The sequence below is a fragment of the Macrobrachium nipponense genome, chromosome 6, assembly GCF_015104395.2.
Source record: "Macrobrachium nipponense isolate FS-2020 chromosome 6, ASM1510439v2, whole genome shotgun sequence".
NCBI classification, from domain to species: Eukaryota; Metazoa; Arthropoda; class Malacostraca; order Decapoda; family Palaemonidae; genus Macrobrachium; species Macrobrachium nipponense.
In genome coordinates, this window is record NC_061108.1 from 107,466,208 (window position 1) to 107,485,204 (window position 18,997).

The window sequence follows — 18,997 nt, forward strand, 5'->3', positions numbered from 1 at the left end:
AGGGAGGGAGGGAGGCATGGTATACGGTTAAATTCAAAATTATTTAGGCCTTAGAAAATGTCAAGGTTTTGCAGGGGCCATAATAGGGAAAATTTTACACAGAATTCTTTTCAATCACACACGATAAGGACTCGTAAATCTAACTTGCTCTCTTCAGTTAACAGGAATGGTAAATACGGACTTTTTTGAATAAAATAAATGACTTTCCCTTTGAAAACAAGAATAACGAAAAGAAATAGTAGGAGTACACACGCAAAAAAAAGAATGCACGGAAAAATATTGTTTATTTTTCTTTATATAAAATGGCAAATCTAATTAAAGTAGCCCTTTGTTTCTTGTCTTATAGAAGTTAATATAACAGTTATACATTCACCTTATATTGATGAGCTAACGTGATTGGTCCATATTCCTCATTTTACTAAGAAAAGCCAATATGTAATTATGTATGTATGTATATATAGTATATATATATCTATATATATATATATTATATATATATAATATATCTATATATATATATATATATATATATATATATATATATATATATACACAGTCCCGTTGATTTTACAGAGAAAGTGCCATTGTAGGTGATGCTTGTCCTACGTTTCAATGTTATAAGTAATTCTTCTCCCCTTTTGATAGAGGCAGAGATTACGGTAGTGAATGTTAAAATGGCTTAAGAATGAAAGCCTATGATTCCTAAGATATTCAAGAGTAAATAGACTGAATGATGGTAGGATAATTTAGGATCCGAATTACTTAAGAGGACAAGTATAAAAGGCTAACAAAATCTGTGCATAATGTCTGGATAAATTCTTTGCAAAGGTCACAAAATAATAATTTTTGGATGCAGTTTCTGTTTTTTATTAAAAATAATAACTTTGTAATAAATATAATGATAACAATTTACAGAAAATAACCATTAAAAGTCAAAAGCTATGCAGATAAATATCTTTCCTTTCGGAATTCGTCACCTGTAAACGTTTTCGTTTCAAAACGGCAATGAAACATAATGGAATTTACAATAAGAAAACTATATTTCTTAAACATTCTATATCAGTCCTTCAGTGTTTCCTGCAGTTTTCAATTCTGAATGAAGACTTGACTATGGCATTTTTCATTAATGAAGCTTCGCCCCTCGTTTTCTTTCTAAATCGAAAGCTGGATTTGGAATTGAATTGGTTATTATTAATCGAATAGCCAGTAATACAGATACTGATTTAGCCTTTCATCGTTACCTACAGTAAATACACTCTAACACAGAAAAAACACTTTTTAAAGAAGATTTAAACAATAGAAACTATTCAAGACCATTAAACGCATTTCAGCCCATAAATAAACCTGCTTTTGGTAAATGACTTTACATCGAAAACGTCTCTAGTATTTTTTTATACTTCTAAGAGACAAGGAATTAGTCTTAGTTCTATAGTAAATTCACATCACACGTGCATCTGATGTCTACGCCTGTCCCTTACGACTCTCCTGATTGGCTGTTGATGAGCCAATCACAGGGATGGAAATTCTCAGTCTCTCTCAATAGTTCACATAGGTAGGATGCATGTTCCACCTCTCCTGAGGGATACTTGAATGATGTATTCCTCAGGAGAGGTGCAGCATACCTATGTGAACTATCGAGAGAGACTGAGTGTCCAGCCCTGTGATTGGCTTATCAACAGCCAGTCAGGAGCGTCGTAAGGGACTGGCATAGACATTATACGCACGAGTGAAGCGAATCTACTATAGTTCTCTGATGAAAAGTGACCAGCTACCCCAATTACAAATCTGGAGCGAGCCAGTTCATGAATTTGATGGATGTTTCGTAGCCCAAGAAGACAGCGCCATTACTGGGGAAGGCCCTGAGGAGCACAGGCCCGGTACCTTTGAAAAGCGAGCTCGGTCCTTCCTTCCGGAGCATCTCCATCACGACACTGAACATGCCATTTGGATACTTCCCATCAGGAGCTGCAATAGGAATGATTTACCTTAACTACTTTACCTTATAAAATATCGCTTTTTCGTTTAGCATTGGGTACTTGAAGTTGTTGCTAATGTCAATCATTGTTTATTATCATTTATTTGTATTCATGTTTCCAGATGCTGAAAATTTATTCTTTGAAAGAACCATCAAATCCTTCTCTTAACGAATGGTAATGCTTAAGCAAAAGGTAAAAAATGCAGTGCGATTCCCGTAAGAGTTTCCCACAGACCTAACAAAATTGGTTGATGAATTGTAACCAGAACAATACATCCCTTATATACATTTTTTTTTTTTTTTTTTTTTTTTTTTTTTGACGAATGCTTATTTCTCTCGTATTCCATTTTACTTATATATGCCGCTTGTTACAGTAAACGTGACTGTTAAGGATGTAGGCTTCTTTTAGTATCCGATGAATTTCAAATAATCAGTTTTAGTTTAGCTATGGCTGAGTGGAGAAGAGAAATGTGTTATTTTTCCGTTTCAGCTGTTGAAAGATGCGACAAACAGCACATGAACGTATCAAAGAGCATGGTAAAAAGAATTGGTACTCATACAAAATATGGAATCATAGATGCACTAGGAATAAAGCCATTTTGACTTTTTCTATTTTCATTTTAGATAGGAGGACGTCATGTAAATCGATATTAGTGGCCGAAGAAAGACAACCCAGATTTAAGTCATTGACTCTCAATAACCTTTTTTTTATATCTCCCCAAAAATGGTGCTAGATGAAATACCAATTGTAGATAAGGCTGATAAGGCGAAAAGAACATACGGAAAATATTCAAACATACTGACGAAACAGTCCAACATAACAAGGTATTCAGTGACCTAAATTATTCAAAGATAGAGGGGTCTTTGTTAAGCTGTAGCTCTAGGCTCTGGATAGGTAGAGCGGATAATGTCAAGGTTAGCGAACCCACTATTTTTCAAGACATTGTTATACCACTTTGATCTATATATATATATATATTATATATATATATATATATATATATATATAAATATGTAATGAATGTGTATATATATATGTATATGTATGTATATATATAATATATATATATATATATATATATATATATATATATATATATATATATATATATATATATATATATATATAGCTCAAAGTGGTATGATATCTTGAAAAATAGTGGGTTCGCTCATCTTGACATGTTCCGGTAGAGCAATAGGTCTAGCTACTTTTCCTGACCATCTGACTTTCATGCGTCACTAAAGTCAAAAGACACTCATTCACTAGTCAGAAAAATGACAGTATCCTAAACTAACTTGTAAAGTAGCCTTAGCCGGGTGTCTATTCAGCTACCTATTTGATAACAGGAATAGTCAGTCACCTCTCTATTATTCACTTACCTCTGCTATTGCTACAATTGTAAAAGGGAATGACTAGTTTACCTATTTGCAATCGACTTTTCACTACGTCAAGACCGATCCCGGTTATCCAGCCAATGACACCAGCTGATCCCCCGGCGATTATTATCTGTAGAGGACTCAGGTCCTCGTTGGCGTTCTCGGAAGCAAGTGCCCGACGAATAAGCGAGTACGAAGGAAAGTAAGTTCCAAAGCCGATAACATCTGTAACATGAGACAGTTGTGATCCATTAGGCAAAAATAACCATGAGATCTAACCAAATTCATGAATTTTGCAGATCTCGAAAGAATAAGAAAGCATACTTGAGTTACGAGTGAGTGGTTGAAAGCAACTAACAACAGATGAATATTGGGGTTTTAACCTCATTCTGATATTTACATAATTGACTATATAAAACATTTACAAAATGGCCTATATCATATGCTGACTGGAGTAAAAGTGACCTTGCATCCCTTGTAAAAGATTTTTTAATATTTCTCTCATTTTTCAACTCATCTCACAGAAAACAACTAAAAGTTTTTTCTTGGAGTCACTTTTTTCTGATAGAAGTAATGAAAGATTCTTACATTGTGAGACAATAAAAACTTCATCAAAATTTTATGTCAGTGACCTGAAAGAAGAAATCAGACCAATTCAGGTCACCGTATTGCAGCTTCAGATATTTTCCTTAATGTTAGAATAAAGTGCGCTTTCAATAAGTAACGTTGAGAATAAATTGAAGTTGATGAGATTTTAGCGTTAACACAGCAAATACGCCTGACACAGGGATAAAGAGAATGAAAAAAGGGAATCATTCAGACAGGTCATGAAAGTTTGCCACCTACCTCGAAAAACGGTAGGTATCATTCCTCTATATAATGAGATGATGCCTCCTCCTCTATATAATCCTTTTGCTACAGCAAATGGGCCTTTGTAGGCTTTTGAGCCTGAAACAGCTGCTTGGTCCTGTCAGTTTACACAAAACAAAAGAAAAAAGCTATTCCAGTTGTTGTTTAAATCGTTCATGATGGGTGATTTTTGAAAGACCCATTTTATAAGCGTCCAGATGTTCTCCAACCTTAATGTGACATGAGTCAGTGAAAATGTACTCAGTACCTTCCACTGTGTCAGTGAGTATACACTTACAAACCAGATCATTGTCAATTGTTCTTATCAGTGAAATGAATTGCACAACACATGAACCGTTATCCATATTACTGTAGGTTCTTACTACTGTACATAAAAGAAATGACTGCTTGTAATAGCTGATTTCATGTTTAACTCGTGCATCTAATAACGCAAGGAATATTCGTGTTGTAAAAAAAAAAAAATAGTATACACAGAACTTATCACTGAACGGTCTGTGCAGTAAATTGCATTATCTAATTAGAGATGCTTACGAATTGACAGGCTCTTGGCATTTTATACCAATAGGCTATCGACGACAGCATTCATATTTGTTCTTTGCGTACCTGCAACAGAATCTTGACCCTTTCCGCTGGTGTCGTCAGGGTAGAGGTGAATAAGCCAGCCAGCATACCAGCGTACGTAATCTGCCTTAGAGTAAGAGGTTCTTCGCTGCTCCCTTGCTGGAGTTTCTTACCGAAAGTAAAGCCAGTAAAACTCACTGCGGTTATCGGAGTTGTCATCATCAGAGGAACAGACATTCCTTTTCAAAGAGGGAAATAGAGGTCATTTTCATCTACCGTCCTCTAGGAAGTTATAGTTCAGAAAACTGAGCCGAAATATCTACTGTTGCTAATAATAGTGGTTCTGATGTTTTCATTAACTATATATCATGTTCATGGAAAACGTGCCAGTCTATCATTTGAAGTTAATTGTATTCACATGTGCAAAATATAGTATCGCGCCGATTTCATCAGGCGTCAACACTTGCCTTTTAAACATTACCTTTGTATAAGCCAACGAACCTCTCAGTTCGAATGGTTTTGACGATGCAGTCCCACGTCCCAGTGTAAAGAGGGCTTTGACCAGCAGCTGGTTTCGGCTGAGTCTGTAGTCGAAGCTATGGAAAAACATTTATATAATAATTTAAAACTAAGATACCCCGATCATTTTATTGACAAAGCCATTTCACGAGCTAAGAAAGTATTTTACCATCCTGTTAACAACCCCAAAGAAAAACCCAACTGATTCTTACCCGTCCCATTTAATCCCAACCTCGACAAATTATGAAACTTTGCTATCAAAAGCCAGAAAGATCCTAAAATAGCCTTAAAATACCCAAGCACTACTAGCCATAAACTAATTAGAAACAACAGTAACGATAAGAATAGTATCATTCCGGGTGTTTACAAAATCCCCTGTCATGACTATAAGGAAAAATATTTTGGGGAAAGTGGAAAAGGACTACCGTGCCGATTAGGGGAACACAAACGCGCATATGCTCTTGATGCACAGAACAGTGCAATACTCTCCCATGCTTTTAAGAACATCCATAGACCGAATTGGGATTTTTCTAACTTAATTTTTAAAAATAACAATGTCCAAACAAGAAGACTAGTGGAAGGCGCCGCCATAAACTTAGGAGAATCTTTTGACGGAAACAAATCGTTCGTTGGGAAGACCCATTAGTCAATTTTTACATTCTTAAAAACTCTGTTAAAAATTTTAATTTTAAGACAAGCTCTCTTTTTCCTTTGCCTGTTGTTGCCCCCTCTTCTGCTCTCCTCCCTCAGACAGATTACAGCACAGGGGGCGTGACGTCCAGCAATGTTGCAGCCGCGCCGCCAGGGGAACACCAAGTAGCATCATCATAGCCCACAAGACAGAATAGCAAATAGGAATTCGAACATCGTCATCAACGGAATTACCTATTATGGGTTTCAGAGGCAGTGCAAGCACGTTTTTGGGCAATAACTCTGTAACGAACACTCGTATCAGAACGGATTTTGCTTTAGTGTATTACAACCAGTGCCGTCATTTTTAAGGGTATCTGAATCACTAATAGTAAAGAATAAAGACACTTGTCCCTGTACCAAGAGGCAAAAACTCCATTAGCCAGAAATGGATACAAACACAACATAAAAAGCTCCGCCCACCTTCTCCCCCAACCTCCACTGCCACCCCAGTCCTTCTTCCTTCCCTCACCTTCCCTTCTCTCTCTCTGAAAGTTGTTTCAGCTTAAACTTATTTAGTATGATTTTTCTATCTATCTATCTATTTATCTAATAATATACATTGTTGTATATATCTAACGATCCAGTTGGTTGTTAGATGCCAGTTGACTGATTTATTTATGCACTGATCCGCTCATCTCTCTCTCTCTCTCTCTCTCTCTCTCTCTCTCTCTCTCTCTCTCTGTGGTAGTGGTACCTACCTGTAAATGGTTATTAAAGTGAGAGGTATGTGAATGTATGGTGGAGCAGTAAAACGATAGACACTATGATTTATGGTAAAGCGACTGTTATATGGGCATCACTATAATCAAGGGTTTAACTCTAATGAATGTCCGGTAGAAAGGCTCAATTTTTATTTGTAACACTAAGTAACTATAACCAGTTACCTATTCAAATCAATCTGAAGGCAATTGGCGACTTTTTCATGGCTAAAAATGTTGAATAGTTGCGTGACAAATAAATTTCTGCAACCGTGCCAACAGTTAAGTTCCGTGGTGACCATATCTTCTTCACCTTCGTAATACAAGTACTATATTGCTGATACCCGAGTCCACATGAGGATTACGAAGAGGGCAACCAGCCACAAGTATAACCGTCGCTTTACCATAAATCATAGTGTCTATCGTTTTACTCCCCCAACATACATTCAGATATCTCTCTAATAACCATTTACAGTAGGCACCACTACCACACACACACACACACACATAAAGAGAGAGAGAGAGAGAGAGAGAGAGAGAGAGAGAGAGAGAGAGAGAGAGAGAGATGAGTGGATCAGTGTATAAATATATCAATCAATAGGCAGGTAACAACCGAGTGAATCGTTAAATATATCCACCAATGTAAACTATTATTAGATAGATAGATATAAAAAATCGTACGAAATATGTTTAAACTTGAGTAACTTTCAGAGAGAGAGATGAACGGATCAATGCATAAATAAATCAGTCAACTGGCAGCTAAAATAGATAGATAGAAAAATCATAGAAAATAAGTTTAAACTGAAGCATCTTACAGAGAGAGAGAGAGAAGGGAAGGTGAGGGGAGGAAGAAGGACTGGGGTGGCGGTGGAGGTGGAGGTTGGGGGAGAGGTTAGGTGGAGCTTTTTACTGTTGTGTTCGTATCCATTTCTGGATAATGGAGTTTTTGTCTCTTGGTACAAGGACAAGTGTCGTTATTCTTTATGATTAATGATTCACGATACCCTTATAAATTACGGGACTGGGTGTAATACGCTATAGCAAAATCTCGTTCTGATACGAGTGTTCGTTACAGAAATATTGCCAAAAAACGTGCTTGCAATGTCTCTGAAACCCATATGGGCTGTTGAGCGCTTTCTCCATTTGCGCTCGTCGTTGTGGAATTGTCCTGTTCAGAAGTTTACTTCGACGGATTTTTATTGTCATAATGTTCACTTGACTGAAGATGAACCTAGTACAGTACAAGGTTCGAAAGCTTTTAGTATCTATTAAAGATTAAATACTCACATGCGTTATTATTGTGGACCAGCAACCATTGTCATCATTTTCGACACAGAAAATTGTGCCTATTATTATTATTATTATTATTATTATTATTATTGAAAACGAGCCACAGTCATAAGTTGGCTTTGACAAAATATAATTTCCATGTGAGCAATTAGCCATGTTAACACAAACAGAATGAGTTAAAGTTAAAATGAAAAGTTTGTAAGAAAATTCATTGAAGCTAATAAATATTTGCCTAAAAAGTACTTATGACATAAGCAAGACCACCTTCGGTAAATGGACATAGCGTAGGTAAAATGTCGATTAAAAATAAATAGAAAGGTAAATGAATACATGAATAAGTTCAGAAGTAAACAAAGTTTAGGTAAAGGACATTAGAGCGTCACTTTTATCAGACCTTTTTAACCCACTAACTCCATTGACGCTGCAGAGCAGAATAATCATTGGTTTATTCGTCAGGAAAATGAAATAACTGATACTGGACGCTGTGATTTTACCATAAAAACTAAAATTGACAGTGGTGGAGTCCGCTGAAAAAAAAAAAATTGAAAAATGGTACTAACTTCAAGCACTTATGATTTCTACGAATGAATTACCACTTTGAGCAGAATGACCTTAAATATATAGTAGTTTACGGGTTGCAAACATTCTTTTATATCACTTTAGTAGCAGAAAGGCTAATGAATTGTACATTGTACTATGCCTGTTTACGAAGGGATTTTTTTAAAGTTTAGAAATGAAAATTGAAAAAGGAAATCCAATTTGAGCGGTTCATCTGTTAAAGTGGGTATTATAGCTGTAGGTCAGTTTTGCGTTTGAATATTGTCTTCGTTTTTGTGGCTAGTTTAGATTAAGCCAGCGTTGTGCAGTTAAAGGAGTCCTTCCCCAAAGAGCAGTAACGTAGTATATGTGTGGGTGTCAGGGTACGTATATATATATTAGCTTATGCATCTGTGGTTTCAATGGCTTGCACAGCTGTAGTGATAACGAAGGTCTCTTTAAATAGTTACTAACAACAATTAGCTGCTTTTATGTCGTCTGGGTAAACAAGAACACAGAATAGATTCCATTAAATTAGTTTGGGAAAGATTTATAAATAAGTACAATGATGCAGATAGTAAGTAATCATAAGATAATTATGGTCGTACTTTGCTTATTACGTCAAATTCGACGTCACTAGGTGCGTCAATGAGAATGACTTTTCTTTTTTCTTCTTTTCTTTTCTTTTTTTTTAGTTTGGAAAAAATAAGACATCCTCATTGATGTTACTGATTGTGTCCGTGAGATTTTTTTTTTCAGTTGGAAAATATACGAAATGAAGGAAAGAACAAAGGAACAAAACAAGGCATATCAGAATGAATGGCCTTTAAATACAAGTGCAAAACTATTTGAATAGTAGGTTCAGCTTTCAGTAAATAAAAACAGCAACACTTCTTTCAGAGATCATATATGGCAGTTAAGCAGCAGACAGCCCGACAAGAGAGGTGAACTGTATCGCATGACAAATATACAATAAGTATACCACCATTCGAGGAACAGAACTTTGCAGCGAGATTCCACCCACATGATCTAGTTCCGTTGTGTAATAGATACTTTGTAAATATATGAATTGTAAAACAACCGGTTGCAAAGCACTATCAACTCTATGCTAGTTAGATTTTGTTTGGTTATTTACGACACAAAGGAAATGTGTCTGATTTCTCACTCACAACCAATGAAATGTATTCCTCACCTTTATAATATCGAATGGTTGTCCAACTAGTATAGCACTGGCTCCTCCAACTCCCCCTGCGATGAAATTTTTGATGATCGAAGTCTGTGTCTCCATCTCGTTTATTCGTAAAACTGTGTATTGCTTGTGAACGCTGGAAGCAAATTAAACGTCCTTGATTCTATCTTCGTGATCTGAGAAGAGGTGCCACTCTTCAACCAGAGGAGAAATTGAAAGTAATTATTCATGCTTACAAGTTATTAATGTGTATCATGCATCCTGCAGTACTGGATAAAACTCTTAAACATTTAAGGAATCCGCAGGCGACTTAACTCATTCCCAGATACAGTCTGATCACCATCCATGCTACAGTATACTGACGTACGATACTTAGTAATGTTGGTAACACTGATATTTCAAGGCCACTACGCTCTATGATCATGATATCGAGATAGTAATCGGAATTGATCATTCTGATCACGTTGGGGGCATTTTGGGGGAACAACAATGAGTTTTTATTTTTATTTTTTACTTTCTCCCTCATATAATGAGAGGAAGTTTACATACAAGTAAACAATTCTGCAGTGAATGAATGAGACCATTTACAGACATTATCAAGAAAAAGATAAGAAAAGTATCTCGTCAACGAAGTATTGTAGATAAGATCACCCAAAAACACAAAAGTTTAGTTATGTGGCGTGTCTGAGGGTGTTTCTTTGCAACACAACAGTACCTCGAGAATTTAAGTCTGGTTTCTCAGTAATATATATATTCATTTCTTTTAGTATTTCATCTTCCATGTCTAACATAATGTTCTCTCTCTCTCTCTCTTACGTAGTAATTGAAATATTTCATACCCCGTTTGCCTGTACTCTCCTGGTAATCCCATATTCCCTGGATATGTTTACATTTGAATAAATTTCCTAAATGAAATTAAGTTCAGAAATAGTAATTCTGCTATATATTATGTATATTTGAAATCATCAATTTATTAGGAGCTATCACTTCCTATACTCTAACTTCGTTATAACAGCAGTTCTCAAAGAATATAGTCAGCTATTTATACGATTTTGTTCCTGGATCAGGATGCGTCCATGGACATTTATTTTTTTAAGCCTTAGTCCTTAAATTCCGAATAGTAAAGTTATTACACATACATACATACATACATACATACATACATACATACATACATACATACATATTATATATATATATATATATATATATAAGTATGAAGACAGGAGAAATTACCCAAGGATAAACATATTGTAGTAGGGAGACGCGTTCTGTCTTTTTATCCATTTATTTAGCGTCGACGTTTCGTATCAGCATGATACATTTTCCAAGCTGAAACGATTACACATCAATTGCGTATAAGTAAAAAGATACACACAATAATTACCAACATCATAATTAAAATCCTTTTTAATAAATTAAGAATAAAAACAAAATAAAGCCAGAAACACAGAATTACAGTGAAAGGGCTAGGAGCGAATACAGAGAAACAAATTAATTAAAAAATAGTAAGAAATATAGAAAAATATATAATAATAATAATAATAATAATAATAATAATAATAATAATAATAATAATAATAATATAATAATAATAATAATAAAACGAACAACAGACACCTACCCACAGCGGTAGCGTACGGAGAACTGACACGAAAAATTGTTATGGAGGGGAGTATAAACAAGCAACAGGTAATTAGGCAATAAACAATTGGGTGGAAGATGACTGGTGGTTAAGAGAAGGTACAGTTAGCTTAATCATTATTGATTCAAGGGTGGTTAGTTCGTCTATATGTCGGGTTCTTCCCACAATACTAAAGTGTGTGTGTTTGTGTGTGTGTGTTTGAAGATAAAAGGCCCATAAAAAACTACTTGAAGTTGCAATCATATATTTCGAGCAACGTTCAAATAGTGTTTTATAGGCCTTTTATCTTCACATTATACTGTTGTATTACAGTAAAAGACATTCATATGTATATATGTGTATTTGTGTGTGTGTGTGTGAGAGTGTGAAGAACGAAGATGGTACTATTACTCCAACGCTAAATTATGCTCGCCGGAAATGCTTATAAAGCAATTTGTTGCAGAAGGTAAAAAGACTAAATTAATCTTGCAGGTTTTACTGTGCATATTCTGCAACTACCTGCCTTTCATTAACGCAATGTAAAAATATCTTATTATACAATGAAAGATTCATTTTATTTATCACATAGGTAGCACTGAGTGTTTGTGAATTTTACACGCGTTACGTTTTACATTCACAATTACTTGGCCACAAATATCTTTTAATACCGAATTCACTTTACCTTGGGAATCGAAGTCACCAAACCACGAGAGTAATTTCACCTTTCTGTGGTTATTCACCTCAACATAAAACTATATTTGCAGCTTAATATTTTTCAATGAGGAGCGGCGTTTTCAATCAGTTACTTAGGCTGGTGTCATTAATATATTGTTGTACTCCTTCAGCAAAGAACATAGTTAACTAAAACGGTCGATGAAGGTTAGGAAAGAGTATCGTTTATCACAAGACCATTCTGGCAATTTCTATTATTTAGGCCTATACCACTCCTCTTGATTTCATTTTGAAAAAGAACAAATTTTCATGAACATTTTCTCATTATATACCAAATGAATTAATAAGCTGACTTTTTTCTCTCTCACACATCACATGCTATTGAGATGAAGGAAATAAATACAGTTATTGTTCAGCCACAGTCTGATGTCAATCTCATTAAAACTGGTTGAGATCATTTTATCTCACAAGCGTTCATGCTCAGCACAAAATACACGTATTCTAGGCTTATGCGCTTTAACAAATGAATTAGTCAAGCCATTACCTCAAGTCATTATTGATCAGTAAATTCACCACTGAAAGCACGATGTGAATATGATTGGAAAAATGGTAGCAGCAACAGAATCACCGCATTGTATCAAAGAAGTATCTATACTTGTGTAGGGGGCTCCTACAGAGAGAGAAACAGGGTATGGGTAAAGATAATAAATAAATAAATAAATAAATAAATAAACGTGAAGGAATAGAAATTAAAACCGATATCGCTGACATTTAGACGTCAGCAGAGAGCAGAAATGAATTCGATCCTGTAATTTAATAATTGGAGATCAGAAGATTTCAAACTGCATTAAACAAACTATTCTACATTCTAGTTTTAGCCAAGATAGTTTGCATTAGGCAAACTATTTTACATTCCAGTTTTAGCCACGATAAAACACTCACCAAACTGAAGTCAGATACAAATTACGTCTTTGAAAACAAAACGATTCATACGATGGCATAGACGCAGCTATAGTAGATTCACATCAACCGTGCATTTTACGTCTAGGCCAGTCCCTTACGACGCTCCTGATTGGCTGTTGATAAGCCAATCACAGGGCTGGAAACTCTCAGTCTCTCTCGAGAGTTCACATGGGTAGGATCTATGTTCCGCTGCTCCTGAGGGATACGTTTGAAAGACCTATCCCTCAGGTGAGGTGGAATATACTCCATCCTGCCTAGGTTGAACGCTCGAGAGAAACTAAATGAGCTAAAGTTCCAATTCTTCGCGCATCAGTGACAAGATTTCCGAAGTCATTAAAAACACATACACTAAATCAACGACGAAAGTTCAGATGATTATTTTTTCTAATTGAAATAAACCCCGGGTCAATATAATCAGAGTATTCTCATACTACCGCACCAGATTGAAAAGTCCATAACGCATTTACCGTACAATGCTTCCTTGTAGTACCGACGATACAATAATTAACATTCTACTTAAAGAAACTTAGCCAGCTTTTGGTGTGAGTGGCAACACGTCACAAAAAGACGTCAGTAGTAAATTAATGAGTGATTAGTGATGACGGCTAATGAATGATCTAAGATAACATCTATAAAAATTAGTACTTCTTTGTTTTCATAGATCGCTTCAAGTTAACAGTTAACATCATTTTTGATAATACAGACTGATATGGATTTCACTTGTGATGTTCAATTAAAAGAAGTGGGTTCCCTCCCAGTTGGATTTAGTGGTGTCGAAATAGAGATTTGAGTAAGGGAATTGTCTTTCCAGCTCTTAATTGGACTTGCAATATTTATCTCTCATTCTACGTTCATTAATAAGGACAATTGTGTCATTTGCCTTACGTAACAATAACTTGCAAAAAAAATCAATAAAACGGTTATTTTGTAATGTTCTAATATCAAATTCTAATCATAGCCTATACATCGCACTTTTATATGCTGCTATATATGCCACTTTTATTGGTTTAAAGTACTGTTCCTGACATATTTATTGTTCAAATTTTTTTGGTAAGATTCGAGTACGTAATTTAGACAGATTGGGAGATCGTATTGTACCATATGCTTAAAAATATACTACAAGCCATATAAGTTTATAATGAATATTTACATGTACATGCGTATACGTGTGCAGTATGTTAGTAGCTAAATGTATACAAAGTGTTATTAATACTGGTCACTCCTAGTATATTTTGTAAGTTCATTTAAAATAAAAAAAAAACATGAGATAAAAAAATTTATTATGTTAAAATTTACCAGTTGACATTAAATACAAGTAGGTGATTTCAAAGATAGTAGTTACACCGAAGTTGTGCTGGTATAGATGAATTGTAACTTTTACCATTTTGCAAGAAAATAATGGGTTAGTTTTGTTATCCATAACTAACGCTTTTGTTCTCTTTCACTCATAAGTTGGTATCTAAAGAAAACGATCATTAGAATAGCAATAACTATGGTAAATATTTGTAGTGTGAGAGCACAGTATCTGTTACGTAGTTACATATATATGTGCCTGCTGTACTGGTTTTAAGCGGACTTTGAATACTTGTTTTTCAATTTTTTTCAGTTTTTATGTTTGCTTTGTTGGATGTTCTGTATTTTTAGCATTGTACCTCGAAAATGTGTTGAAATAACACGAAAGCGCTCGGTACTCAATCTTTTATTTATCCTGTGGCCTTGACTAAATATATTGTCACGCGCTATTTAGTGACATATAAGCATATGCATATATATATATATATATATATATATATATATATATATATATATATATATATATATATATACTATACATTTATATATTTATTTATTTATTTGTTATCTGTGTGTGTGTGTGTTGCGTGTGTGTTTAGTGTAGTATGCATACATAATACTATAAGCCTACAGATGCTTATTCCACAGATATAGGGAGGAGAGATGGACAGACAAGCGGCGATCGCGTGCACGTAAGAAGCCATTGTTATGCGATAACAGTCAGGGATGGCATTGGTACCAACTGCAAAGACCAGCGGCAAAAAAGCCACTTTTGGTGGGCAATGCTGGGTCATCAACTGTGTCAATCACAGGAACAATTTCACAAAAGAACAGGGGATCACATTTCACAAAAAGATACCTATTTCCATTCATGAGAATCTTTATGACTATTGAAATAATTTCGAATAATCGAGTGTTAGATCGCAGTCAACTTCACTCCTGCATTAGATCTAGTAAAATACGTAATGAATGTTGTGATAAGCATTTTATTAATGGAGGGGTGTTGTTTATCCGTGGTACGTGCCTACAGCTCGTAAAAGATTATTTCAAATGACGAATTGTATGGAATAAAAGGGGTTTCGGTGTGTTGAAATCTACCTGAAAAGTCACTGACACGTAAGGTTACCATCAGTCCATACAACCATAATTATGCTGATAATGTTTCATACTACTTGTACCACAACAATGTACTTAGGCTAGTATCAAGAGGTCTAGATCCAGGGCTGCTGCAATTTTAAGTGTTAAAGAAATGTCATGGTAGTGTTAGGGTAAAACACCGAATGGCCGGCCTCTACCGTAGCGTAACCTCCTTCTCGAAAAAGTACTTTAACATGACCTGTAACCCAGGATAGACATTTGTCAAGAGCCAGCGTCCGTCGAAGCAATACCTCAATACCTCTAATTTCCTCGCGAAGTAAGTGTTTTCTTTCAAGTCACAAATTAATGCCGTAATTTCCGATTTTCGTGAAGGTGGTCGTGTTATGGTGGAGGTGGCCGCCAGGTGGCCATTCGATATTTTACCCTATTTACTATGAGATTCAGGGTCTCTGTAACACGGTTTTTAGACTTTGCTCCTTGTCAAAGCATCGGATGTAGCTGAAAGTTGACATATGTATATTTTACAACCACACAAAAATTTTGTCAGCATTATCAATAACCTAAACCGATAGTTTTAATTTTTATAGAGTAAAAATGATCTAGCCGACGCCATGGCCAATGATTACGAGCCAAGAGTCAAAAAACATTCATTACGTAAGCAAGGTAAACACGCCTTTTGACGAAATGTTGCCCCGCCCATCCACCAGGCAGAAACTCCATCGCCTCTGAAACCCAAAGACTTTATGAATGGCGGAACGATGCATAGATGTGGGTGGGGTATCAGTGCTAGCGTAGTAATACTACTGTAGCAGTAGTGCCGCAACAGTATAGCAGTATATACATGAATTAAACGTTTAGGCCAACTGCTGGGATCCTTGAGGATCATTTAGCACTTCTTACAACTACTCGAGAAATTAGTTTTTATAGACAGATGTTAAATTTTCTAATCCAACAGTGCCCATGGTAGCCTTCAGTGTTATCCTGAATTATAACGAGGCGAAAGTGGGTGGAGCCTCATGAAGTCATCATTCTGACGATAATTATTGGTGAAGGTTTAAAGCCAATATACGGTAGTACCGGCTGTTTTTTTTCAGTAAATAGGTAGATAGCCAATAAATAAAAATTGCTTGACATTGGATATAGCAGTTATCAAATCAAGCTTGCTACTATGTTTTTGAAAAATTACCAGCTATTCCCTACATCTGCCAATCTGATTGTGACCTATAAAGTAGACTGTAATTTCTTAGGAAACCTATTTTGGGAGTTAGACTAATAATCGTAGTGTTTTTGTATTTAATAACATATTTTGTTGGTTTTGTTCATTATGACAATTATCAGTGGAGAGGTTCCAGAGTTCATAAAGGTGTACTGCTTTGCTTGTATTTAAATTTGTATGTCATTGTTGCCAGAGGTTTAGCCTTCGTTACGTACAGCCAATCATCCACCGAGAAAGAGGGAAGAAAATGCCGTCATAAGTTACGTAACGAGTGCGTTCGAAACCTTTTCTCTGAGTAAGTGGCCCGTCTTCAAATATGTCAACTTTTACATTATAAGTACCAAATTATTCAACCTACGTAATGCAGAATACAGTCAAAATTTATGTGTAGATATAATATGTATTCTGAATAAGCGTTATATTTATGAAATGCATAGATAAAAAGTTATTGCGAAAAACCGTGTTACAGAGGCCCTGAATCTCATGTTATCAGTAACTTCTCAAATCTGGTATGGAGAGGACTCTGCTGAATTTTAACGATAATTAGTTCTGCCTCTAGAGTAAAGCAGGACTGTAAATTTATGGTGGAAAGAAAGGTACAACGTCTGCAAATTGGTCAACTATATTGCTCAAGTGTATACAAACTAGTACAGCAGACAGAATTAAATTTTTTCATTTCTTCATGTAGTACACATTGTCATTGGTAAATACTGCAAAGATTAATTTACCATTCATTAAAGACTGCTGAGAAAATAACCTTAATGTAGTTGCCATATGGCTTAACCGTAGAAGAAATGTACCACCAAAATTAAATATTTTTACTTCTGCATGCAGTACATATTGTATATAGTAAATGGTGTATAAATCATTTGACAGTCTTGGCGGAGATCCGAGAAAACACGTTTTAAAGAGTACAGGGTTTCCCATAAGATTGTATGGGTTTGCGCTATTGTTTACATAAGAATTATCGCATAGCAATGACGCCAGGCAGTGTACCTCACAGACTGCTTTGGCTGTTATACGGTGTCCAATCTCTCCTCTTTATATCTATGGGTTATTCTCACATCCAAAGAGGACTTAGACATTATTTTTGAGTGTCGATGGTCTTAAGGTCGATATCAAGGAAGAGTCCGCCGACCTTGTTCTTGGCCTTAGCCTTGAGTTGCAGTGACTGGATCTCGGACTCGATCTCGTATTTTCTCTGAGACATGATAGGCATATGAGTAATACCTGGAATGACCCCCAAAAACATTGTCGCATTAAAACATGCCAGTAAACAAACCAGTACCTTTAATACTTTTAAGATTATGGGCTATTTTTTTCATATGTGGGGAGGAATGGGGCCAAACGTGAAGATGTAGAAACGACAAAATATGTTGGTTATCTTGAGTTACGTCTCCAGTATTCGTATTGCATGTCAAGGTCTCGTTAACGAGGCACGACATTCCTACTAGGTACTAAGACATAATGACGGGGACACCTGTCACACTTACCTCATGAATATACGTCACTGGCAAAACCGTCAAACCTTTAAGATTCTGCTTTATCATAAAGTTTTACTCTATGTAAAGTACTTGTCAAGTAAAATGATATTTCTTAATTAAGTTGGACCTAAAATTTTCTCCCAGTCTAAAATAATAAGAAGTTGGAATAGATCCATTAATGAATTTTGATAACAGCTGTGCTAAACTAAGATATGAACGCAAATCCAATATAAGCCTAAAGATAAACTAAATTCTTCAGATCCTAAAGACTATATTAAACCTCAAGATAAGAGCATTTTAAAACATTCGTTAGTATTAGTCAGTGCCCTATGTCAACACCAAGCTCAAGAATTTGTTTGCAATTGTGATTAACATTTTGTCGCTTAAAGGAAGAAGATAGTCTTAATAAGTTCAGCTTCTTACATATTTCAATAGTTATAATTACACGCGAATCAATTCCGTAATTAGAGTGATATGAAATACTGACTAAAACAAAATGATAAAATCTTAGCTTTTAAATTGTCTTAAATTATCTAATGTAGCTTTGCGTGTTAACTTCATTATGCTCTCTGGATTTTTTAACTGGTTTTGATTTTTTAAAATAGTGTATAGTAAATCTGTAATTCAGGCTTCCCTTGTTTTAGATATTATTTGTTTCTAATGAAATAACAAAATACAAAGGGTTCATATCTTTATTCCAACAAAATGAAAATATTTTTAAATAAAAGGAATTCATGATAGATGATCAGGTAGACACGGCTTCCTTTTTCCTCTAATTATTTCTATTTTGCAGCAAATCAGGACAAATACAAGTAATCTTCTTAACAAAAAGCCAAACCACACAAAAAAAATCAACCATAGAAACCGACCAGGGAGTCATGGCTAGCGAAGTCCTTTTTAAACAGAAGAGAATCTTTTTATATATATAAATTCGGACT

The 18,997-nt window shown here is 35.3% G+C and overlaps 1 protein-coding gene across 1 annotated transcript; it reads right to left on the reverse strand.

Moving 5' to 3' along the window:
- Positions 1 to 1,021: 1,021 nt before the first annotated feature.
- LOC135216842 (mitochondrial carnitine/acylcarnitine carrier protein-like) lies at positions 1,022 to 10,058 on the reverse strand. Its single transcript, XM_064252351.1, has 6 exons — positions 9,713 to 10,058; positions 5,265 to 5,379; positions 4,826 to 5,022; positions 4,199 to 4,319; positions 3,398 to 3,577; positions 1,022 to 1,965 (listed from the first exon to the last, which is right to left on the reverse strand). Exons 1-6 carry the CDS (start codon positions 9,806 to 9,808, stop codon positions 1,778 to 1,780), a joined length of 897 nt encoding a protein of 298 aa, XP_064108421.1. The 5' UTR covers positions 9,809 to 10,058; the 3' UTR covers positions 1,022 to 1,777.
- Between the last annotated feature and the right edge of the window lie 8,939 nt (positions 10,059 to 18,997).